Here is a 24,790-nt window from a genome sequence, read left to right on the forward strand (position 1 = left end):
TGGAACCCAGGAGCCCTTGGCCGGGGCGGCCCGATGCCTGTAAGCGCTGAGCTGGGGGCGGCTCTGCCCCTTCGACTGTGGCGCTGGATCGGGGTCCGCCCGGCTGCGGGGTGGCCCCGGCCGCTCCCCAGCCGGGCTCCCGGGGGCGCCGAGCGGCCACGCGGAGCAACTTCGGCGGCGAGCCCCGCCCGGGAGCGTTTCCACGCGGCTCCGGAGCCAGGGCGGCGTGGCGGGACTGAGCTGCCCGGGACAGCGGCGCTGGGAGCCGGGGAGGGGGCGCGGGGCTGGCCGGGGGCGGCGCCCCGGGCGGGCGCCGACGGGCGGGCTCGGAAGCGCGGCGGAGGCGGGACGCGCTGAGCTGCGCCCTGGCCGGGGGGCTCGGGAAAAGCTCGCCGGGGCCGGGGCTTGCGAGCCCGGGATTCTCCGCTCGCCCCGGGGCGGGGCTGGGCCGGTGCAGCGGGGCGCTGGGGCGGCCCCTTCCCGGGGCACTGGACGGTGCGGCCGGCGGCTCTGCTCCGGGGCGCTGGGGGAGCCCTCGGCTCGGGCTCCCCCGCGCGACTCGCCCCTCCCCCGCCAGCACCGCCCGGGGGCTCGCTTATTTGCAGATTTAATCCGAACCCCCCCGGGGGGGCGCGGCGGCTCCGCGGCTAGGATCCACTGCGGGATGGAGGGAGCCTTCCCCGCGTCCTGACATGCCCGCGGCCATGCGGGGGCTGCTGGCCCCCCAGAACACTTTCCTGGACACCATCGCCACCCGCTTCGATGGGACGCGTGAGTCAACCCCCTGCGCCCATCACCGCGGATCCGGGCGTCCTGAGCGGGGGCTCCCCCTTCCAGCCCAGGCAGGGAACCGAGCTCTGGGCGTGGGGAGAGGGGGGTCCGGCCTGCGAGGGGGTTTCACGGGCACTGGCCCTGGGGGGAGGAATCGCCACCAGCACCACAGCCCCTGTGACAGTCTCCCTGGGACACAGGACGGTTTGGGTTGATCTGGGGGGTTGTTTCAGTGGGACCTTCTGACCCCCAAACTCCCAAATGCTCCTGAGGCTGGAACTAGGGTGATGGCCCAGCAAGTCTGGTGTCCCGCTGTCCGGGCTGGGCCTGTCCGTGGCTATGCCCAGGGTGGGGGGTGCGTGGAAGGCATTTTGCGCCAGATCCAAAGTCTGGTGAAATCCACTGGAGTCATCTGGTTATTTGAGTGTCTCCTGTTCACGCCCCGAGTGACATAAGTTACACCAACCGAAGTGGTAGCGGCCAGCGTGGACAGCCGGCACCTCTCGGGTGGGTTTGTCTCTGCAGGACCCGGACACGGGGGTTTTCCTCTGGCTGGGCTGTGGGGAGAGAACCCGGATCTCAGTGGCTGGTGCCAGGGAAACTTTCAGGCCAATTTCATTTGCTCGGGGGGATCGAAAACCCCCTTGGCCTGAGGCCAGGTCTGCTGGCCGGGGTCAGGCCTGAGGTGTAAAGGTGCAGGAGCCAGGCCCTTCAGGGCTGCCAGTGGGTGGCAAGTGGGTTTCTGGACCTGAGAGCTCCAGCCACAATCGCTGGTCGGTCCCCCAGGTATTTGGAGAAGCCAAGTCCTGAAGGTGGGGGAGAGGAGAGGGAAACCCAGAGGAGTGATTTGATTCCCCCCCGGGCTGAGCGGAGTGACAATGTCTTTAGATCCTGTGTCCTTTAAGGGGCTTTTAAACTGGAGATGCAAAAAACCCACCCTGCGATAATCTATAAATACATGGTCCTCTTGTGCAATACTTAGTAACATCACAGCAGCTAGGCTGGTCGGTAACTTGAGCATTATCCCAGCCAACCCAGGCAGATCTCTCTCATATATACACACCCACACCCACACAGAGTGACACACACACACACACACACAGTGAGCTACTGTTATACTGGGTGCAATTCAAGATGCAGCAAGCAACTTCCAACCTGAGTTACAAACTCCTGTGAACTGGTTTGGCCCCTGCCTGCTGCGGCCCTTCAAGGAAAAATCCCCAGATGTGGAGTTTCCACCCAAAGCAGCTGCTATTTTCTTTTCTTTTTTGGAAACGTGAGATCCAGGTTTGCAAACAAGCGGCTCTTGAAAAGGAAAAGTCACTTCAGTCCCTTGCTGGGATCTGAAAGGCCAACATCTCTGATGGATGGCCGGAGACAGCAAGTGTCACTGATCTCCCTTGTTTGTGAGCTGAGCTGACTAGTGGAACTGCACAAACAGCGTTTGCTCCTCTCCTCTGGGAAGAAAGGAGTGATTCTCTCTCATAATGTCAGAGAGAAAATAGAAACCAGATCTGCATAGCCCACAAGGGTCCGGGGGATTCTCCAGCCCGGAGGGTGTTAGATCAAGACTGGCTGTTTTTCTAGATCTGCTCTGGGAATTACTTTGGGGCAGGTCTCCGGCCTGTGTCCTGCAGGAGAACAGACCAGACCACAATGGTTCCTTCTAGCCTTGAAATCTAAACCCAAGGAGCCGTAGTAACAGAATATGCACACACAGGCACAAGCTTGCATGCACAAACACACACACACAGTGCTGTGCAATTACACACCAACCACATCCACAGCGCTGCTGCTGTATGTGTATGTGTGTAGAGTTCCCACTCACCCACGGCCACACCACTCTTGGGTGTGTAGAGACCAGGCCTGTTGCTGGGGGTGGGTGTGTACAATATGTGATATTCACACTCATGAATAATTCTACAGCTCTGCTTGTGCACATGTGTAATATGGACCATCTCATACCTCCCAGAGTGATGCTGTAAAGCTGTGTGTGTGTTTGTGTATCACACACAACGCAGCACCACTCTTATAATGATGTGTAATCGGCAAAGATACACTTAGGGACACTTGCATGTAGGTTCTCTATTTCTACAATTGGGTTTCCATGTCAAGTCTGCACAGAGGTGTAAATAGTTACATGTATGCACACAAATGTATGTACAGAGTATTCCTACTCCAGGCATACTGGAGTGCCTGTATCATGTATACAGAGCATGTGTGTACACAGATATACACACACACGTAGTGTTGATGTGCATATGTACGAGATATAAACAACACACAAACCTGCATTGCACGGACATTGATGGTGCAAAGCCAAGCATTCTGAAGTTCGGAAATGCCAGAGGCCTGTGCGCACACGTGCACATACACACATGCACCCCCGAGGCCTGGCTCACTCTCTGTGCTGGATGGCCTGTTTCTGGGGGTCAAGCAGGGCTATGCAGTAAGTGGGGCTGTCTATAAGGTCACTGGCTCTTGAGCTGCACAAAAGGAGGGTCTCATGGGTAAGGCAGCTGAATGCTGCCCTGGAGAGCTGGATTCTATCCCAGCCTCTGCCACTGAGTCACTGGGCGGTGCTGGGCATGTCACTGACAGCATAAATGATGGTATGTCCTCCCCCCCCAGACGTCTCAGGTTCTGGGTGTCCAGTATTAGCCAGCTGGAGCCCGAGTTGCAGGAGTGCTGAGTGTTGGCAGAGGAGCATGGTCTGGCCTGGAGGAGTGAGCCCCGGGTTCGGAGTCAGGCGGTCCTGAGGGCTAATTCTGCCCCGATTCATGTGGTGGCCGGGACGAGTCTCTGTTTGCCTGGCTCTCTCGAGGGGACCACGGTGCTGTCAGAGTCAGGGCTGTTGATGGGGCAGTGAGGGCACCTGAGGAAAGACCGGGAGGAAACAGACGTCTCTGTTCCTCGCCACAATGGCAGAAGCTGCTGCCTGAGCAGGGTACAAATATTGAACCGTTGCCTCATTCTCTGGGCCCTGCACGTGGCTGGGGCTACCAGGCCCATGTGCTGGGCAGGGGGGTTGGCCAGAGAGAGCCCAGCCTGGGTCTCCCTGTTTCCCAGGCCTTTCCCGTGCACCGTGCTGCTGCTTCAGCCGGGACGCGGCCATGTTCACGTTCCATGCAGATTTTGCCCTGCTGGTGACACAAGCTGGGGCTTAAAAAGTTGGTATCTCAGCCAGACTGGGCTGGAATTTCCTGGCAGAAAGAAAAGGTACTTCCCTGGCCCCAGGGCTCTCTTCCTGCTGCACTTCTCTGGCCTGCTGCAAACAACAGAGGTGGTTTTTATAATGGAAGGGGTCAGGCAAACTGAACACAGGGGTCACGTCCAGCTCTGTCACATTGGGGGTGTGTGAGAGGTCACACCAGCACGGCCGCTGGGCTCTGTGTGAGTACGCACAGATGGGCCAGGGTCACTGCTGGAGGGGTCTGTGTGCCTGAGGATGTGGTATAATCCCACAGCTGGGGGGCTCTTAGTGTTAACATTCCTGGGTTGATGGGCATGTGATGCCCATTTCTCCGGTATCCTTGCTGCAGGCTGGGGTGGGTGGATGATAGGGTTTGGGCGAACGTTTCAGGCATTGTTTTACAGCAGCAAGTGGGTCCTTGGGGGCAGTTTAATGCTGTCCTCACAGCAGTTAGCCCTTCCTCTTCTGTTATAGTCCTGCAATGGATCCTTGATCGTGCCAATCTTGTGGGGCATTGGCACCTCACCCGCCAGCCCTCTGGCCTGGCTCCCTGGTTTCAAACCCAGCCCCGAAGATCCCACCCCAGTTGTTCTGCAGAGCAGTGAGTGAGTTCAGCACCTCGGCCAGCTCCCCGGGTTCCTAACAGCCCTGCAGGGCCAATCCGTGTTGTGGGAGGCCTTGGCTGGGGTCAGGCGCTCCCCAAATCCCCAGTAGAAACAGAGCTTCTAGGGATGGTGTCCCTGGCCTCTGTGTGCCAGAGCTGGGAATGGACGATGGGATGGATCACTTGATGAGTCCCTGTTCTGTTCATTCCCTCGGGGGCCTCGGGCACTGGCCGCCGTCAGACGACAGGTTACTGGGCTGGATGGACCTTGGGTCTGACCCAGTCTGGCCATTTTTATGTTCTGAGCTTCTCTGTGGGGCTTGGAGCCCTCCGGATGTGGGTCTGGCTTGGAGTTCCTGGGGCCGGCAAACATCTGGCACCGGGACAGCTGGACTCACGGTTCAGAATCTGAACTGGCTCCTGGGTTTGGTTCCCAGCTCTGCCATGGACCCGTCATCGCTCTGTACTTCAGTTTCCCCTCTCTAGGTCTCTTACTCTGTGCCCAATGGGGCTTCGAGGTGCTACCTGTAACCCGTCGAACAATCTCCCTGAAACCAAAGAGGGCAGCTTAGGAGAGAGTGTCCTCCAAAGTGTGGGCCCTGCCCTGAGCAGTAGCTGGAGGCAGCCAGCATCTGTGACAGCAAAGCAGATGCCTTGTGGTGTGTAGGCAGCAGTGAGAGCTCAGGGGTGCAGTGCCAGGAGCTAGGCTAGGTCAATAGACTTATCCCTGGGGAAACTGAGGCCAAGGGAGGGGGATGAGACAGGCCCCAGGTGGTGCTGGGCTCCCCAGGCCTATGGATGAGCTGCCAGCCTAGCTCTCCTCACTGGAGCGTGGTCCTGAGTGTTCAGCTGAGGAAATCTCCAGGCCCATCTCTGCTCATGGCCCTGATCTGAGCAGCAGCCCCAAAATACCAGCCCGGCCTATGTGCCTCCCACTGGTCTGCACAGCAGGTGGATGGCTCCCCCTGTGCCCCTGCTCCGCCTACTGCCCCAAGCTCCCTGCACCCCTGCGATGCATAGACGGGGCGGGGGCCCTTCCCCAGCTACCCTGCAGCGAGATCCCCCCGTGCCCCAACCCCACAGCTGGCCTGGCCTGGGGACTGGATGTGTGGCAGCTCCCAGGGCCCCCTGCTCGCTGCAGGGCTGGCCTAAGGCTGCCTCCTTCTGCTTTGCCAGCCCAGAGTCTCCCCCTCCCTCTCCAGGGCGAATCTTGCAGAGGCTTCCATCGTCTGCCCCTCATGCCATGAGCGCGTCGGGCCTCAAAGCGAGGCCGGGTTCAGCCGAGTCGCTCTGGGGCTGGGAGACCTCTAAGCAAAACCCCAGGCCTTGCGGGGAGCAGGGGGGACTCACTAGGGAGCGCTCGTGCCTCCATCAGTGCCGCCTGGTGCCCCAGTGCGGCGCTAGGGGGCGCTGTGCAGTGGGGAGCGGAGGGGGGCTCAGTAGGGGACGGACCCCACCATCCCCCAGTGCTAGGGGTGCCAACTTTCAGATGAATTGTGTCTCGCGGAGGGACAGGCTCCTGCCCCCAGCTCTGGTAGTTCCCCGTGCCCATGGGGCTGGGTTTGGGAGCTAAAGTCTGTGGCGTGTTCCCCCCTCCCCATGCAAAGCTACTCCCCCAGGCTGGGGCGTATGCGTCGTGCCCCCCCAGCACTCTCAGCTGCAGGACGCAGGACTGAGGGGAGATCAGCCCGGCTCCCACCCTGAGCGAGCGCTCGCCCCAAGTTTTGTTCTGCAGACAGACTACTTTCCCTGAGTAGGCGGAAGGATACGGTGATAGACAGCAGCACGTGGTGTCCCCGGGTATAAATAGCCCTGTGCTGGGCCCGGGCCCTGGGGAAGCGGGAGCTGGGGGGTGGGGCAGGGCAGGCTGCATGACTGTCCCCCCACCCTGCGCCCCCGCACATGCTGGCTCTCACGCACACGCGTGCTGCTCGCACCAGATCACATCCCACCCCAGGGCCTCTCCCCGTGGGGCCGAGCGGGTTCCTCTGAGCCTGGCTGGGAGCAGCCCAAGCCGGGAGCCTGGGGGAGGCCTGGCCTCTGCTCGGGGTGGGGTGTAGGGGAGACAGGTGGGAAAGGCGGTTGGGGGAAGGGGTGATTTTTTCTTAAACCCAGATGCCTGCGAGCTACAGGGAGTGACCGCAGCCTGGCCTCAGCCCCAGTCTGCTGATTTTGTCTCTGAGGTGAAGCTCTGAGCTGGGGGGTGCCTGGCTGGGGCTGGGAGCCAGGATGCTTGGGGTCTAGACCCTGCTCTGGGGGGCAGCGTTCAGAGCCATTGGAGCAGGAGATGTGGGGTCCGTTCCCAGCTCTAGTGCTGACCTGCTGGGTGACTTTGGACAATTCCCAGCTCCTCTCTGCCTCAGTTTCCCCGTGCCCCGGACACTCTGCTTCTCCGTGCCTCCTTCCTGGCTGGCTGGGGACAGAAGGCGGTCGTTGCTTAGGGAGCTGGTGTGCTATAAATACCCGAGCCCCCTTCCCCCTCCCCAGCTTGCAGTGAGTAACATCAGCAGGCAAATTACAGAGCAGGGCCTGGCGCCCGCGGCACCCAGCCATGCTGCTCGCAGGCACACGCAGAGCTGAGCTCAGCTGTCAGCCTGGGGTGTAGTGAGGAGCCGGCCACGCCCTAATTCCATGGGAATTACCAGGGGGTGCAGGTTGCTGAGCCCCGAGACGAGCCTGGGTTTCAATGTGGGGGGCCCTCGGGCTGGGGTCAGATCCCCAGAGGCAGTTCCTCAGGTGAGGCCCAGGGGCCTGGGTGTAAACAGCAGAGACTGAGCATGTGGCTCCAGGGCTCGCACAGGCCAGACCGGCTTGGCGTGATGCCAGACCCTCCGGGCTTTTCCCTGCACCCTTCTCAGCCCCAAGCCTGGGTGCAGGGGGGCACTCGGCACTGAGGCAGCTGCAACAGAAGTGGGACACAGCAGCGGTTTAGTGGCACGTGGCAACGCCGCCCTGGGATTGCTCAGTGCTAAAATGCGGCTGCCTCTGGGGTGGGGTGCAGCAGCCATTGAGCAGCATGTAACCATCTTGCCCGGGGTCTGTGGTTCAGGCTGGGTGTGAGGGTGGTTTATGCCTCATCTGAAAACTCCCGTTTGGGCACCTGCTCTCTCTGCAGCGCCTGGGGTCAGAGCCACGCAGGGTGGGGTGGGGGGCCTGTTAGGGCCTAGAAAGGGAGAAGTCTCCTCAGGCCCTCTGAAGGCCGGAGCCACAGGCTGGGGTATCCCCTCGGGGATTGGCCTCTGGCTTGGAGCTGGGGGAGGAGATGCAGCCAGCGGGGTGTATGGGTAGCTCTCCACCCCGGCGGGCCAGCCTTGCTCCCCATGGATGTTTGGCCCCAAGGGGATCACATCATCTCTGCGCTTCCAGGGAGCCCCGGCCACATGGACACGCTGAAGCCTCGGCCATGACCCCAGGGACAGGGCGAGGTGCCCTGGCCAAGGCCCCTGTGGTGGCAGGAGATGGATCCGGGGAGATGCCTCAGTACCCAGCCACCGACAACCCCCCTGCCCTGGCTGTTCCCATCCCCCATGGGGCCAGAGCACGAGCTGGGCATTAAAATCCTCTTCCTATAACCAGCCCGAGCCCCAGGTGGAGCCTGCGAGCCTGGAAAACAACTGCGGACACCGCAAAGACACAGCCCCCCAGCCCGAGCCCCGTGAGCCCCCGTCAGCTGGCCCGGGCCAGCGCGGGTCTCTGATCCCAGTGCAGACAGAGCCGGGCATCTGGGTCGCGGGCTGAGGCAGGAGGCCAGGCCAAGCGCTCTCGGCTGTTGTGTTGTCTAAGCACCAGGCCCGTCTGGGACCCCCCCAGGGGTGCACTTTGCGGCTCAGCCAGGCTGGGGTGCAGCAACACTGCCTCTCGGGGGAGCCCCTCCTGCAGTTGAGCCCAATTAGCTGGTGGAGCCGTCCCGGGGGGGGCCTGTTACCTGGGGTGATTTACAGCCGCAGCCGGGGAACAGAGCCTGGGGAACAGGCAGCTTGTGGACCCTGGGGAGGGGCTGGGCTCCGGCATGTGCCCGTCTGATTAGATGGGGGGTGCTCCCTCCCCCCCAAATCCCCTTTAGTTTTGGGAACCCGTTTTACATTCCACAGCAGGGCAGAAACCCCCTCTCCCCACAAGCCACCCCTGGCCAGGCCCTCACCTGCAGCAAGGTCCGTGGGGGGGGGCCCCAGGTTTGAAAACTCCCCTTGTGGAGGTAGGCTGGGAGGAGCCGTTCTCTCCCCCACACCCCCCACCATGCTTGTGCCCCCCCTGCTGCTGTTCAAATGCAAATGTATGCAAATGAGGCCAGGCTGGGAGGGGGCTCCAGCTCTCAGCTGTTGTGAACGAGGCAGGTTCTGTCCAAATGGCACAGGGATGACTAACCGCGCCGGGAGCCACGGGGTAAAAATATCCTGAGTGGAGCCTGCGGGCGCAGACGCCCCCGGGCACCTGGCAAGACGGGGGCTGGGGCAGCGGAGGGGCCCCTGGGCTGCTGTTTCTGACAGAGCCCCCCCTCTCCGCAAGGTCACAGACCCCTCCCCCCACCCCAGCCTTCCAGTCCCGCCTGCCCCCCCACTGGCCTGGCACTCCCCCCGCCCTGCTCCGTGCCCATCCCCAGCCTTGCCCAGTGCTGGCCGCGCTGCCAGGCCCGGGTGCCCATCCCCACGCTGGCACCTCATGTCTTGCAGACAGTAACTTTGTGCTGGGCAATGCCCAGGTGTGCAGCACCTTCCCGGTGGTCTACTGCTCCGACGGCTTCTGCGACCTGACGGGCTTCTCGCGGGCCGAGGTCATGCAGGGCTGCTGTGCCTGCACCTTCCTCTACGGGCCCGACACCAGCGAGCTCGTCCGCCAGCAGATCCGCAAGGCCCTGGACGAGCGCCAGGAGTTCAAGGCCGAGCTGATCCTGTACAGGAAGAGTGGTGAGTGAGCGGGACGGGACAGGCCCTACAGGACAGGGACCACCCACCACCAGCAGACTCTTTGCAGCTGCAGCTGGGAGCCAGGACTCCTGGGTTCTCTTCCCAGCTCTGCCCTGCTGCACGCGCTCAGAGGCAAGTCCCTCTCCTGCTCTGTGCCTCAGTTTCCCCTTCAGTTCTGGCGGGAGGGGGTTGGGAGGGCTAATCCCCTTGGCTCCCTGTGTGGGGAGGGGGGCATGCACAGTGCTCCGGGCTGTTAGCAGCTCCCCGCTGTCCCCCAGGTACCCCCTTCTGGTGCCTCCTGGACGTGGTGCCCATTAAGAATGAGAAGGGCGAGGTGGCACTCTTCCTGGTCTCCCACAAGGACATCACCGACAGCAAGAGCCGGCCGGGTGCCGAGAACTGGAAGGAAGGTGAGTGTGGGGGGGTGTCTGCAGGCAATCTCCATGGCAACCGGGCCTTAGAGACAGCCCCAGACCTCACACTCTCTGGCCAAGGAAATCATGGGCCCTTCGGAAGGTGGGTCACATGCAGGGTAACAGCCTGCTACTGCTGCCATCTGGCAGAGCAACTCCTCTAGCTCAAGCTGCAGTGGCCTGGTCTGTGGGTGGAGAGGGGCCCAGGATGGATGCGGGGGGCTGCATGTTACACAGATGCACACGACACACGTGTGACGGGACACGGCAGGTGGGTACAGAGGAACAGACGTACGCTGACCAGCGTCCCGCTCGTTTCTCCCACCCGTGTGCAGAAAGGAATTCGTTATGTGCACCAGTGTGGAGGTGACGTGTGACACATCACAACATTCATGTGGCGGGGAGGGGGCTCAGGGCTGTAGTGTGGGGGGGGCGGTGAGGGCTCTGGCTGGGGGTGTGGGTTCTGGGGTGGAACCGGGGATGAGGAGTGTGGGAAGGGGCTCAGGGCTGGGGCAGAGGGTTGGGCGTGTGGGCTCTGGGGTGGGGCCAGGGATGTGGGGTTTGGGGTGCAGGCTGCCGGGGGGCTACAGCGGGGAGACAGGACCCCCCCCAGCTCTCTCTCCCCACAGCAGCCCTGAGCACCTGTGAGGTGCTTAAAAATCAGCTGCGTGGCCACGTGGCTTAGAGGGAACTCAGATGCCGACCCCCATCCCATTGGCCCCCCCGGGTGCCCCTAACATCTGGCTGCTTCCCCTCCCCTCGGGCAGGTGGGAAGCGCCGGTTCAGCCGGCCCGGCGCCAAGGGGTTCAATGCCAACCGGCGCCGGAGCCGGGCCGTGCTCTATCATCTCTCCGGACACCTGCAGAAACAGGGCAGGAGCAAACACAAGCTCAACAAGGTGCATGGGGGGCCTGGGCTGTGAGTGGGAGGTTGGGGAGGAGACCTCAAGTTGGGGCTGGCGGAGGGGGTTCCCTGAGGGAGGGAGCTGCCTGGGTTGGAGAGCCTGGGGAGGGGGCTGGCAATGGGGATTTCCTGGTTCGGGAGGGCTGCCTGGGTCAAACGGGGCCTGGGGAGGGCGGGAGGGTCTGGGGGGGCAGGCTGGTGGGGGGGGTCCTGGGGGAGGGGCTGACCCTGGGGCTGACCCCGCCCCCTTGCCCAGGGCGTGTTTGGGGACAAGCCCTCGCTCCCCGAGTACAAGGTGGCCGCGATCCGCAAGTCGCCCTTCATCCTGCTGCATTATGGCGCCTTCAAGGCCGGCTGGGACGGGCTCATCCTATTGGCCACGCTCTACGTGGCCGTGACGGTGCCCTACAGCGTCTGTGTCAGCGCCAGCTCTGACGAGGGGCTCACGGCCGGCCGCGGCCCCCCCAGCGTCTGCGACCTGTGCGTGGAGATCCTCTTCATCCTGGGTAAGGACCCTGGGTGCCACCCCCTGCCTGGCTACCCCAGTGCCCGCTCTGCCGGCGCCCCTCACTCCTGACCCGCAGCCCCCTGCCCGGCTACCCCAGTGCCCGCTCTGCCGGCGCCCCTCACTCCCGACCCGCAGCCCCCTGCCCGGCTACCCCAGTGCCCGCTCTGCCGGCGCCCCTCACTCCCGACCCGCAGCCCCCTGCCCGGCTACCCCAGTACCCGCTCTGCCGGCGCCCCTCACTCCCGACCCGCAGCCCCCTGCCACCCCAGCCCTGGCTCTTTGCTTGGTGCGGTTTGCAGGGCAGCCCTTTCTCCAGCCAGGACCCCTCCTCCCCAAGGGGGCTGCACTAAGGCTGTTGAGCTCAGTTCACTGGTGACGCTGCCCCCCCACGTTAACCCCGCGGGCGCTGTGCTCCCTGCAGACATCGTGCTCAATTTCCGCACCACCTTCGTCAGCAAGTCGGGCCAGGTGGTGTTCGACCCGCACGCCATCTTCCTGCACTACCTCACCAGCTGGTTCCTGCTCGACCTGGTGGCCGCCCTGCCCTTCGACCTGCTCTATGCCTTCAAGATCAACGTGGTGAGTCACCCCTGGGGCGGGCACCCAGCCGGGGAGGGGAGGGCCCCGGGGCTGGCAGGGGGAGCTCCCAAGGGGAAGCCTGGAAACCCCAAGCACCAGCGAAGTCTGGAGCAGGCAAAGCCAGGAATTTAGCTCCCCTGGGACTGAGTCAGCCCCACTCCAGCCCCCACCAATCTCCCCCTTGGTCCCCAGCAGCTCCAGCCCCATATCGACCTCCGCCGGCCTCAGCCCTTCCCAGCTGGGTGGCTGTGGGAGCCCCCCAGCAGTGCCCTGCCCCACCACCAGGGACGGCGCAGGCCGGGACTCCCCGCGCTCTCTCCCCACAGTATTTTGGGGCTCACCTGCTGAAGACGGTGCGGCTCCTGCGGCTGCTACGGCTGCTGCCCAACCTGGACCGGTACTCGCAGTACAGCGCCGTGGTGCTGACGCTGCTCATGATCGTCTTCGCCCTGCTGGCCCACTGGGTCGCCTGCATCTGGTTCTTCATCGGCCAGCTGGAGATCGAGAGCAGCCGCTCGGAGCTGCCCGAGATCGGTAGGTGGGGCACGCACGTGTGCACTGGGCACTGCTTGCACGCCCCAGCGCATGCACCCGCCACGCTGCACCATGTGTGCAATTGCATGCCCAGTCACAACAGGCGTGCACTCGCTGCTCTGCACCATGTGTGCGATTGCATGCCCAGTCACGACAGGCATGCACCCACCACTCTGCACCACACGTGCAATCACACACCCAGTCACAAGAGTAGTGCACCCGCTGCTCTGCACCACATATGTGCAATTGCACACCCAGTCACAACAGGAGTGCACCTGCTCTGCACCACGTGTGTACACAGGGCACACCCCAACACATGCACCTGACACTCTGCACCACACACGTGTGATTGCACACCCAGTCACAACATGTGCACTTGCTGCTCTATGCTACACATGTGCGATTGCACACTCAATCACAATAGCCATGAACCCGCTGCTCTGCATGACACGTGTGTGATCATACACCCACTCACAACACGTGTGCACCTGCCTCTGTGACCCATGTGCCACACCGGGGAGCATGTATACATACAGACAGACATGTGTGCCCATACGTACACCCCCAGCATGCCCTGCCGTTTCTGACATCTCCCCCCCCGGGCTGGGATCAGGCTTGGCTGCACACACAGTCTCACGTGCCTGGGCCCTCCAGCCCACACGTGCCCCACGTGCTGTCATCCCGTGCCCACGGGTGCACACGGGTATGGTCTGGCAAGCGTGTTATGGCCTCGTCTGTGCCCCCACGCTGTCGGGGTATCACCAGGAATCAGAACACCCCGGCACCGGGGCACACGCAAGGTGTCACGGTTGGAAACAACCCCTGCCTGAGGGTGTCAGTTTGCACACACGTGTGCCCCCACAGACATGCATGCACAAACGCACACACTCTGAGGTGCCCCTACTAAGCCGATCCCCGCCCCAGTGATCCCCAGGCTGCCCTTCCCTGCCGGCCAGCCCGTCCCTGCCCCGGGCTCGCTCACACCTTGGGACACCCTGGCTGGGTCCCAGCCAGCCCCAGGCCCTGCCCCAGCTCGTCCCAGCTGCTCTTGCTCTGCCCTGGGGGGGGCTTTGACCCATCTCTCCCCCCCAGGTTGGCTCCAGGAGCTGGCTCGGCGCCTCGAGACCCCCTACTACCTGGCGAGGAAGAGCTGCAGGTCCCTTGCCAACGGGACGGGCCCGGGAGGGCCCCCTGGGGCCAACTGCAGCCTCACTGGGAACAGCTGGGAGCTGCTGGGGGGGCCCTCACTGCGCAGTTCCTACCTCACCTCACTCTACTTCGCCCTCAGCAGCCTGACCAGCGTCGGCTTCGGCAACGTCTCAGCCAATACCGACACCGAGAAAATCTTCTCCATCTGCACCATGCTCATCGGGGGTGAGGGGGGGGAGCGGGGCTCCAGGTGGGGGGGCACTAAGGGAGTTGGGGGGGTGTTGCAGGACATTGGGTGAGGGGCACCAGGGGAGCAGAACTCTGGGGGGGAGGCAGACACAGGGCAGGGGGCAGGGCTTTGAGGCCAGGGTGAGGGGCACCAGGAGGCCGGGGGGGGCTGTCAGAGGCGTGAGTGGGCAGAGGGAGGCCTGGCAGGGAGGAGAACCAGGGCATGGAGGGTGCCTGGGGGGTTAGGTGCTGGGCAAGGTGGGGGAAAGGTGTAGGGAGTCACTGGCAGGGGTGACCCGCAGGGGAGGATCAGGCTGCCCCCCCCGTTTCTGTACCAGGACCCCAGTGACCCTGTCTCCTGGGCACTTTGCATCCTGGCCTCCTAACAAGGGGTGGGGCTCGGGGAGGCCTGGGGGGGCCCTCGGGGGGACGTAGCCCCCACCCCCAACCGCCTGTGCCCACCTCATCCCCAGTCTCACCCGGGTGCTGGATACAGTGATGGGCAGTTGCCATGGAGATGGGTGAGCGCCTGTCGTGTGAGTGGGCGGGTGGGTGGGGGCTTCGCCCACAGATGCTGCCAAAGGGGATCACTAGCCGCAGGGGGCCCCCCTCCCGGCACCCAGGCACCCCCTGCTCGGCCCCCATGCACAACTGATGCCCCTCATTCCTGACCCGCAGCCCCTGCTAGCCCAGCCCTGCCCCCCTCCCCAGCTCTGCCGGTGCCCCTCACTCCCAACCCGCAGGCCCCCTGAGTGGGTGTCTACAAAGCCCTGGGGTGGGAGCGACCGGGTCAGTCTGGCTTTACGTTACCCGGAGTCTGCCTGGGCCCTGTTCTTCCAAAGCGAACCCAGGAGTCCGGGCTCCCCTCCCCCGGCCAGGCCTGACCCCGGTCCCGCTCTCCCCGCAGCGCTGATGCACGCCGTGGTGTTCGGGAACGTGACGGCCATCATCCAGCGCATGTACGCCCGGCGCTTCCTGTACCACAGCCGCACCCGCGACCTGCGGGACTTCATCCGTATCCACCGCATCCCCAAGGCGCTCAAGCAGCGCATGCTGGAGTATTTCCAGACCAGCTGGGCCCTGCACAACGGCATCGACACCCACGAGGTGAGCCTGCCCCGCCAGCCCCTCCCCAGCCGGGGGCTCCATAGGGCTTGGCCCAGAGCGAGGGGGGAAGTTGGGCCTCCAGGGAGCAGCCTGTTTTGTCTCTACTGGGGTTGGGTCCGTGGGGTGTGTTTTCGCTCTGCCGGCTCTGGGGGCCCCTCCCGGGCCTGGGGCGGGGAGCCTGGTGTGTGTGGGAGGGGCTGGGCCGCCCGAGCGGGAGCTGGGGTCGTTAATTCTGCTTCCCCCCCGGCCCTGCCCAGCTGCTGCGGAGCCTGCCGGACGAGCTGCGGGCCGACATCGCCATGCACCTGAACAAGGAGCTGCTGCAGCTGCCGGTGTTCGAGGCGGCGAGCCGGGGCTGCCTACGCGCCCTCTCGCTCAGCATCAAGCCGGCGTTCTGCACCCCGGGCGAGTTCCTCATCCACCAGGGCGACGCGCTGCAGGCCCTCTACTTCGTGGGCTCGGGCTCCATGGAGGTGCTGAGGGACGACACCGTCCTGGCCATCCTAGGTCTGCACCCTGCCTGGGCGAGGGGGGGATCAGGCAGGGAAGGGCCCCCCATACACACACACATCACTTGGTCATGGTGACGGCTAAGCCAAATGCTTCACTGAGGATGTGCCCCTCACTCCCAACCCACAGCCCCCTGCTGTCCCAGCCCTGGGCTCCCCCACTCCCGACCCGCAGCCCCCTGCGCTCCCAGCCCTGGGCTCCCCCCTTTCCCAGCTCTGCCGGTGCCCCTCACTCCCGACCCGCAGCCCCCTGCGCTCCCAGCCCTGGGCTCCCCCCTTCCCCAGCTCTGCCAGTGCCCCTCACTCCCGACCCGCAGCCCCTGCGCTCCCAGCCCTGGGCTCCCCCCTTCCCCAGCTCTGCCGGTGCCCCTCACTCCTGACCCACAGCATCCTGCTAGCCCAGCCCTGGGCTCCCCCCAGCTCTGCTGGTGCCCCCAACTCCTGACCCGCAGCCCCGGGCTAGCCCAGCCCTGCCCCCACAGCTCTGCCAGTGCCCCTCACTCCCCCCCCCCACAGCCCCTGCTACCCCAGCACTGGGGGTCTCTGCTGGTTTTGAGGTACAGGGATGGGGCTGAGCCCACCCCCCCCCGCCCAACCTCAGCAGGAGCAGAGGCAGAAGCTGTTCTCCCCCCCCCGGGTCCCAGATGGCCTGTACACCCGGCAGGGGGGGCACCGGGCCTGCTGCAGCTGCTGGGCGTCAGCGACCCGCCCTTTGCTCCTAGGGAAGGGGGATCTGCTGGGCTGCGACCTCTCGGGCCAGGAGCACGTGATCAAGGCCAACGCGGACGTCAAGGGCCTGACCTACTGCGACCTGCAGGGCCTGAGCCTGCAGGGGCTGGGTGAGAGCCTGGCGCTGTACCCCGAGTTCGCCCGCAAGTTCCGCCAGGAGATCCACACCGAGCTCAGCTACAACCTGGGCAGCGCCGGGCCCCAGGTGAGGGGCGGGGCCAGGGGCAGGGCCTGACCCGCCCAGCAGGGAGCGCCCCCTAGTGCTTGGCTGGGCACCTGGGGCGGGGGGGTGGTGCAGCCCCTGGTGCCCCAGTGCAGTGGGGTGGGGGTGCTCACCCTGACCTGCCGTGCAGGCCCCAGTGCAGTGCTGGTCTCACCCCGCTCCAGGGCAGGGGTTGGCCTTGCTGCCTCCCTGACCCCCTCCCCCGAGCTGATGGGAGGGGGCTCCTCCTTTCCTGCCCCAACCCATCACTTAACATTCCTTAAACTTGGTCAAACCCCCCCCCCCCGATAAAAACAAAGGAACCAGCTGCAGGAGTGAAAAGGGAATGCAGGCGGAGGCCAGCAACAGAGCGGGGGCTACCGCGTTTATTGCACCCAAGGCAGCATGTCTGATTACCTGCCCTATGGGCGGGTGGCGTATTTGTGCATTCGGCGCAAGGAGCTCCTGGCTCTCAGAGATCGCATATGGGCTTTGGAGATGAGGGAGACACAGCAGGACATAGATGAGACTTTCCAGGACACAGTAGAACGGTCCCACCCCCGGTCTGACAGCCCCTGTGCTGCTCAGGAGGATGAAAGCCCCAGGGAAGGAGAACATCCAACTGGAGCAGAGGGAAAGGATCCCATAGTTGGGACCCTCCTCCCAGATGATGTTGAGGTCTCCTCTCACACTGAGGACACCTCTCCGGGGGAGGGCACTCCAGTTATTGGCAAGAGACAGGTGCTAGTAATGGGGGATTCAATCATTAGAAACATAGACAGCTGGGTTTGTGATGACCGGGAGAACCGCATGGTGACCTGCCTGCCTGGTGCGAAGGTTGCGGCTCTCTCAAGACATCGAGATAGACGTATGTGTAGTGCTGGGGAGGAGCTGATGGTTGTGGTACATGTAGGCACCAATGACAGGGAAGGGTAGGAGAGACGTCCTGGAGGCCAAATTTAGGTTACCAGGTAAGAGGTTGAAGTCCAGGACCTCCATGGTACGTTCTCTGAGATGCTCCCAGTTCCACGCGCAGGGCCAGTTAGAACAGCAGGGTCTCAATGGGTGGATGAGACGATGGTGCAGAGAGGAAGGGTTTAGATTTATTAGGAACTGGGGGAACTTTTGGAAAAGGGGGAGCTTATACAAGAAGGATGGGCCCCACCTAAACCACATTGGAACCAGATTGCTGGGGCTTAATATTAAAAAGGTCATAGAGCAGTTTTTAAACTAAGGGCTGGGGGAAAGCCGACAGGCGTGGAGGAGCACGTGGTTTGGAGAGAGTCATCCCTTAGGGGAGGGTCTATTAATGGAGATTCTCCATGTCCTAGTGAGCAGGAGAGGATGGAAGATGATAAAATACAGGCAGGGTCTGATGAGAAACAGTCAAATGAAAAAAGTCCCATTCAATTACATTGTGTAATGGCAGACAGCTAAAAAGTGACAAGTTTTTAATTGCTTATAAACCCAGTGCTAGAAGTCTAAATAATAAGATGGGTGAACTAGAGTGCCTCGTATTGAATGAGGAGATTGATATAACAGGCATCACAGAAACCTGGTGGAATGAGGATAATCAATGGGACACAGTAATACCAGGGTACAAAATATATCAGAAGGACAGAACAGGTTGTGCTGGCGGGGGAGTGGCACTAGATGTGAAAGAAAGCGTAGAATCAAACAAAGTAAAAATCTTAAATGAACCAAACTGTACCATAGAATCTCTCTGGACAGTAATTCCATACTCGAATAATTAGAATATAGCGGTAGGGATATATTACCAACCACCTGAGCAGGATGGTGAGAGTGACTGTGAAATGCTTAGGGAGATTAGAGAGGCTATTAAAATAAAAAACTCAATAATAATGGGGGATTTCAACTATCCCCATATTGACTGGGTACATGTCACCCCAGCGCAGGATGCAGAGATAATGTTTCTTGACACCTTAAATGACTGCTTCTTGGAGCAGCTAGTCCTGGAACCCATGAGAGGCAGTTCTTGATTTAGTCCTAAGTGGAGCACAGGATCTGGTCCAAGAGGGGAATAAGCTGGACCACTTGGTAATTGTCACGGAGTCCCCGGGCGATGCTCTGGAACTGCTCCCTATGAAGCCAGGCAGGATTCTGGGGGAGGCCTCCTCTCTGGGAGCAGCCTGTCTGCAGGACAAGAAGCTCACATGGCTTCCCCCTTCCTGGGTCTGACCTCGGAGCATTCAGCATCCTCGGCCCCCAACTCCGCAGAGAGTCCTGCCCCCAACTCCGCAGTCAGATGTGACTCTCAGCCAGCCCATAAAACAGAGGTTTATTAGACGACAGGAACATGGTCAGCATGTCCCTCAGCAGATTGAGGTGATCGTTCCCCTCTATTCGACGTTGGTGAGGCCTCAGCTGGAGTACTGTGTCCAGTTTTGGGCCCCACACTACAAGAAGGATGTGGAAAAATTGGAAAATGTCCAGTGGAGGGCAACAAAAATGATTCGGGGACTGGAAAACATGACTTATGAGGAGAGGCTGAGGGAACTGGGATTGTTTAGTCTGCAGAAGAGAAGAGTGAGGGGGGATTTGATAACAGCCTTCAACTACCTGAAATGTGGCTCCAAAGAGGATGGATCTAGACTGTTCTCAGTGATAGCAGGTGACAGAACAAGAAGTCATGGTCTCAAGTTGCAGTGGCGAAGGTTTAGGTTGGATATTAGGAAAAACTTTTTCACTAGGAGGGTGGGGAAGCACTGGAATGTGTTACGTAGGGAGGTGGTGGAATCTCCTTCCTTAGAAGTTTTTAAGGTCAGGCTTGACAAATCCCTGGCTGGGATGATTTAGTTGGGGGTTGGACTAGATACCTCCTGAGATCCCTTCCAACCCGGATATTCTATGGTCTAACACAGAGCTTGTAGGTACAGAGAACAGGACCCCTCAGCTGGGTCCACTTTGTGGGGCAGTGAGCCAGACAACCCCGTCTGCATTTCACTCCTCCTCCCCAGCCAGCCCCCAACTGACTCCCCCTCCAACCCCCCTTCCTCTGGGCTTTGTCCCTTTCCTGGGCCAGGAGGTCACCCGATTCCTTTGTTCTCCCACCCTTTAGCTCTCACCTTGCAGGGGGGAAGGGCCCAGGCCATCAGTTGCCAGGAGACAGAGTGTCGCCATTTATGTACCCTGGCCCTTTGCTCTGCAATAATCACACCCCCTTATCCCACCACCTAGAGACTTAAGAAATGGCTAGGGGAAACTGAGGCACTCCTACAGTATTCAGAGGAAACATTAAGCACAGTCCCACTTCGTCACAGTAATAGTGACCATAATATAATTAAATTTAACATCCCTGTAGCAGGGAAAACACCACAGCAGCCCAACACGGTAGCATTTAATTTCAGAAAGGGGGACTACACAAAAACGAGGAGGTTAGTTTAACAAAAATTAAGAGGTACAGTGCCCAAAGTGAAATCCCTGCAAGCTGCGTGGAGACTTGTTAAAAACACCATAAGAGAGGCTCAACTTAAATGTACACCCCAAATTAAAAACCATAGTCAGAGAACCAAAAAAGGGCCACCGTGGCTAATCAACAAAGTAAAAAAAACAGTGAGAGGCAAAAAGGCATCCTTTAAAAAGTGGAAGTGAAAGCTTAGTGGGGAAAATAAAGGAGCTTAAACTCTGGCAAATGAAGTGTAAAAATATAATGAGGTAGGCCGAAAAAGAGCATGAAGAACAGCTAGCCAAAGACTCAAAAAGTAACAGCAACATTTTTTAAAGTCCATCAGAAGCAGGAAGCTGCTAAACAGCCAGTGGGGCCCCTGGCCGATCGAGGTGCTAAGGGAGCACTCAAGGACGATAAGGCCATGGCAGAGAAACAAAATGAATTCTTTGCATCAATTTTCACTGCTGAGGATGTGAGGGAGATTCCCAAACCTGAGCCATTCTTTTTAGGTGACAAATCTGAGGAACTGTCCTAGATTGACGTGTCATTAAAGGACATTTTGGAACAAATTGACAAAATTAAACAGTAATAGGTCACCAGGACCAGATGGGATTCACCCAAGAGTTCTGAAGGAACTCAAATGTGAAAGTGCAGAACTACTAACTGTAGTCTGTAACCTATCATTTAAATCAGCTTCTGTACCAAATAACTGGAGGGTAGCTAATGTGATGCCAATTTTTAAAAAATGGCTCCAGAGGAGATCCTGGCAATTACAGGCCCGTGCGGAAACTGGTTGACGCTATAATAAAGAACAATATTGTCAGACACATAGATGAACATAATTAGTTGGGGAAGAGTCAACATGGTTTTTGTCAAGGGAAATCATGCCTCACCAATCTCCTAGAATTCTTTTAGGGGCTCAACAAGCATGTGGACAAGGGGGATCCAGTGGATATAGCGTGCTTAGATTTTCAGAAAGCCTTTGACAAGGGCCCTTACCAAAGGCTCTTAAGAAGATTAAGCAGTCATGGGATGAGAGGGAAGGTTCTCTCATGGTTCAGTAACTGGTTAAAAGATAGGAAACAAAGGGTACAAATAAACGGTCAGTTTTCAGAATGGAGAGAGGTAAATAGTGGTGTCCCCTAGGGGGTCTGTCCTGGGCCCAGCCCTATGCAACATGTTCATAAATGATCTGGAAAAAGGGGTAGACAGTGAGGTGGCAAAATTTGCAGCTGATACAAAACTACTCAAGTCCCAGACAGGCTGCAAAGAGCTACCCAAGGATCTCACAAAACTGGGTGACGGGGCAACAAACTGGCAGATGAAATTCAATGTTGATAAATGCAAAGTGATGCACATTGGAAAACATCATCCCAGCTATGCACGTAAAATGCTGGGGTCTAAATTAGCTGTCACCACGCAAGAAGGAGATCTTGGAGTCAGTGTGGAGAGTTCTCTGAAAACATCCACTCTGTGCGCAGCGGCCGTCAGAAAAGCGAACAGAATGTTGGGAACCATTAGGAAAGGGACAGATAAGGCAGAAAATATCATGTTGCCTCTATATAAATCCATGGGACGCCCACATCTTGAATACTGTGTGCAGATGTGGTTGCCCCATCTCAAAAAAGATATGTTTGGAATTGGAAATTGGAAAATGTTCAGAAAAGGGCAACAAAAATGATTTGGGGTCTGGAACAGCTTCCGCAGGTGGAGCCATTAATCAGACTGGGACTTTTCAGCTTGGAAAAGAGACGACTAAGGAGGGAGATGATCGAGGTCTATGACTGGTGGGGAGAAAGTAAATAAGGAAGTGTTATTTACTCCTCAAGAACTAGAGGTCATGAAATGAAATTAATAGAAAATTTAAAACAAACCAAAGGAAGTATTTCTTCACACAACACACAGTCAACCTGTGGAACTCCTTGCCAGAGGATGTTGTGAAGGCCAAGACTCCAAATGAGGTTCAAAAGAGAACGAGATAAGTTCATGGAGACTAGGTCCATCAGTGACTATTAGCCAGGCTGGGCAGGGATGGTGTCCCGAGCCTTGGTTTTATGAGAAGCTGGGAATGAGTGACGGAATGGATCACTTGAGGATTCCCTGGTCTGTTCATTCCCTCGGGGGCCCCTGGCACTGGCCACTGGCGGTAGACAGGACACTGGGCTAGATGGACCCGGGGTCTGACCCAGTCTGGCCATTCTGATGTCAGCGAGCAAAGGCCCCTCGGGCTGGGCGCAGGTGTCACTGCAGAACCCCTGGGGCAGGAGGTGGGGACCTGGCTCCAGCGTGTGGGGCAGATGCAGGGCCAGGGAGTCACACAAGCTGAGTGAGGTGGGGCAGTGAGGCCCCTTCCCCGCGCTGACCCCTCCTACCCCCCAGGCTGACACCAGCTCGCTGAACGGCGACAGCGCCGTGCTGGAGGACAAGGCGGCTGAGGACGCCCCTGTGTCCCCACCCCACTCGTCAGCCAGCCCAGCCCAGGAACCCTCGGAGGCACCGTCCAGCCCCAAGCTGCCCCCCGGCTGCTCCCCCTCGGCCATGGAAGCCAAGCTGCTGTCGCCCAGGAGGGGCATCCTGCCCCGGACACGGCGCCTGCCCTCTGCTGCTGGCCACCAGGCCCTGCAGCTCCACGGCCTGCCCTGGATGGGGCCCCCTGACCTCAGCCCCAGGTAAGAGGGTGCTGGGGGGGGGGTCCTGCTGAGCCAGGGCCTGGAGTGAGGCAAACGGGCTTCAGCCCAGCTGCCTGGGGTCGGGGTGTTTCCTGGTGGTTACCCTGGGGGCTGGTACGCGGCTCAGATCTGCCCAGACGGCTTTAGGCAATGACAACCCCCCCACTCCCCGGGGAGCTGTGGGGGCCTGAGCCCTTTGGAGACTCCCAGCTCGGTGTCCCTGGGCTAATGGGAGGGGGTGGGGGATGGAGCCCCCCGCTGGGTAGCTCTGGGGTCCCAGGGCTGATCGCCGGGGAGGGGGATAGAGCCCCCTGCCTCCCCCCATGCTGGACATCCCAGGGCTGATGCAGGGGAGGGGGGTGAATCCCAGCCTGCTCCCCCTGCCGTTTGCTGGGTGGCCCCGGGGCTGATGGTCGGGGAGAGGGGAGATGGAGCCCCTGTACCCCCCATGACGGTGCCGCTCTCCACTGCAGGGTGGTAGACGGCATCGAGGAAGACGCCTGCGGCTCGGATAAGTCCATGTTCAGCTTCCAGGTCGGCCCCTCGGGCCCCGACTGCAGTAGCCCCTCCCCTGGGCCAGGTATTGTCAGCACCCCGGTGGGAGCAGGGGCGGCTCTGGGAGGGGGCTGGGCACTAGGACTCCCGGGTTCTCTCCCTGGGAGGGGGGGGGCCTGTCCTCCCGCGTTCTCTCCCCTGCTCTGGGTGGGGCTGGATGCTAGCCTGCCGTCTCCCCTTGCCCCAGACAGCGGGCTGCTCGCCATCCCCCTGGGCCCAGCGGAGCTGACGGGCGCAGACACCATTGAGAAGCTGCGGCAGGCGGTAAGCATATGGGCAGGGGGAGCTCAGCCCCTCGTATCGTGCCCCATGTCGGGCCCAGGGGGTGGGGGAGAGCACTGGTACTAGGTACCCAAGCATGGGGAGGGATGCTGTGGATTCAGGGAGCCCTGGCCCAGGGGAGGGGGCAGAGGGCCCTGCCTGGGTGTGGCTCTCCCACCGAACTCGTGGGCCCCTCCTGGCACAGGGCGCTGCCCCCACGCTGAGGGACCCATCAGCTGGGGTGGGCAGGGAGGGGGCACTAGCCCGCCCCTCTGCACTCACTCCTCTCCCTGCCCCCAGGTGGCCGAGCTGTCGGGGCAGGTCCTGCAGATGCGTGAGGGGCTGCAGTCACTGCGCCAGGCCCTGCAGCTCTTCCTGCTGTCCCAGCCGCCAGCTCCGCTCGCCCGCGCCGAGGGCACCGCCTCAGCCTTCCCCGGTGCCACCCTGCTGCAGCCGCTGCGCTTGGAGACGGGCATCCCGGCCTTCCTCCTGCACAGCTCCGCGCCCGGCCCATGCCTCAACGCAGCCTGCCCCCGCGCCCGCCCTGCTCCCCCGCGGGCCTGGGGCCCGCCCGCCTCCCACAGCTCCCCCTGGCCCGGCGCCCCCCGGACCTCAGCAGGGGGCACAGACACGGAGCTCGGGGCTAGCGCAGCCTCTGCCCCGGTGGAGCCCGGCAGCACGTGGCCAGCGGCCGGCCCCAGGGACCCCACTGCTCCCACGGCAGCACCGGCCTCCCCTGCCCCCCACGGACCGCCAACTGCTGAGACGGACCCCCAGGGGCCTCCAGCTCCGGCCGCTTTCCCTCGGCCCTGGGACCCGCCTGGCCTGGAGATGGTGCTGCTGGGCGCCCCCAGCGCCGTGGGCACCCCCTGCTGGCCCCAGGAGGAGGGCACAGGCATGTGAAGGCTGCACCCCCCCACACACACCAGGATTTTTCTGCCCTGCCCCCGGAGAGCCAGGGGGCTTGGCCTGGCCACACAGCCCCCATGGGGAGCCTCCGCCAGCCATGGGGCTTGGGCTGCGTTCCCAACACACCACTGCCTCTGGGGGCTGCCCCCATGAGCAGTGCGGGGGGACAGGCCACAAGGGGTCCAGTGCAGGAGCTGCTCTCCAGAGCTTGTGGCAGGAGCCTGATTCCACCCACCCCCAAGGGCACAGCTGGCCCCAGATGGCGGAGAAGGGGCAGGGTCCCGTCTGGCCTGTGGAACAGGGGGCAGGGGGCCCCCTTGCCTCCAGGCAGTTGGGGGCAGCAGGGCTTCCAGTCCATAGGGCTTCCCCTCCCCCTCCCGTTTTACATTAAAACGGCTGCATTTTGATCTGTGGTCTTGTGTCTGTTTAGGCCTCTGTCTCACATGCGCTCACTGCCCCTACGATGTGGGGTAGGGCAGTGACGCTGGGCCCAGCCGCAGGCCCCCTTCGACAGCCAAGGGGCAAGGCAGGGCAGGCCTCGTGGGCAGGGAGAGGGGCAGTGGCTGCTCTGTTAACAGGGGGAACTCACTGCGGCAGGACAGAGCCTGGTGCCCTCTTGCTGCCAGCCCCTCCCTGACACCAGCAGGCCCCAGA

The 24,790-nt window shown here is 61.2% G+C and overlaps 1 protein-coding gene across 1 annotated transcript; it reads left to right on the forward strand.

Moving 5' to 3' along the window:
• Window positions 1–413: 413 nt before the first annotated feature.
• KCNH3 (potassium voltage-gated channel subfamily H member 3) lies at window positions 414–24,527 on the forward strand. The gene is made up of 15 exons (XM_038378773.2): window positions 414–771; window positions 9,239–9,472; window positions 9,751–9,882; window positions 10,653–10,783; window positions 11,045–11,294; window positions 11,718–11,875; window positions 12,202–12,409; window positions 13,502–13,783; window positions 14,694–14,893; window positions 15,151–15,400; window positions 16,125–16,336; window positions 22,122–22,411; window positions 22,885–22,991; window positions 23,154–23,230; window positions 23,528–24,527. The coding sequence occupies exons 1-15, from the start codon at window positions 693–695 to the stop codon at window positions 24,128–24,130; spliced, it is 3,213 nt and encodes a 1,070-aa protein (XP_038234701.1). The 5' UTR covers window positions 414–692; the 3' UTR covers window positions 24,131–24,527.
• The last annotated feature ends 263 nt before the right edge of the window (window positions 24,528–24,790 follow it).

This window comes from Dermochelys coriacea, chromosome 20, assembly GCF_009764565.3.
Source record: "Dermochelys coriacea isolate rDerCor1 chromosome 20, rDerCor1.pri.v4, whole genome shotgun sequence".
NCBI lineage: Eukaryota > Metazoa > Chordata > Testudines > Dermochelyidae > Dermochelys > Dermochelys coriacea.

Bases quoted from the DNA above. Each gene is read 5' to 3' on its own strand.
- KCNH3 (XM_038378773.2), top strand. From the start codon at position 693: ATGCCCGCGGCCATGCGGGGGCTGCTGGCCCCCCAGAACACTTTCCTG. The intron at 14,894-15,150 runs GTGAGCCTGCCC...GGCCCTGCCCAG, and splicing joins ACGGCATCGACACCCACGAG to CTGCTGCGGAGCCTGCCGGA. The intron at 15,401-16,124 runs GTCTGCACCCTG...CTTTGCTCCTAG, and splicing joins CACCGTCCTGGCCATCCTAG to GGAAGGGGGATCTGCTGGGC.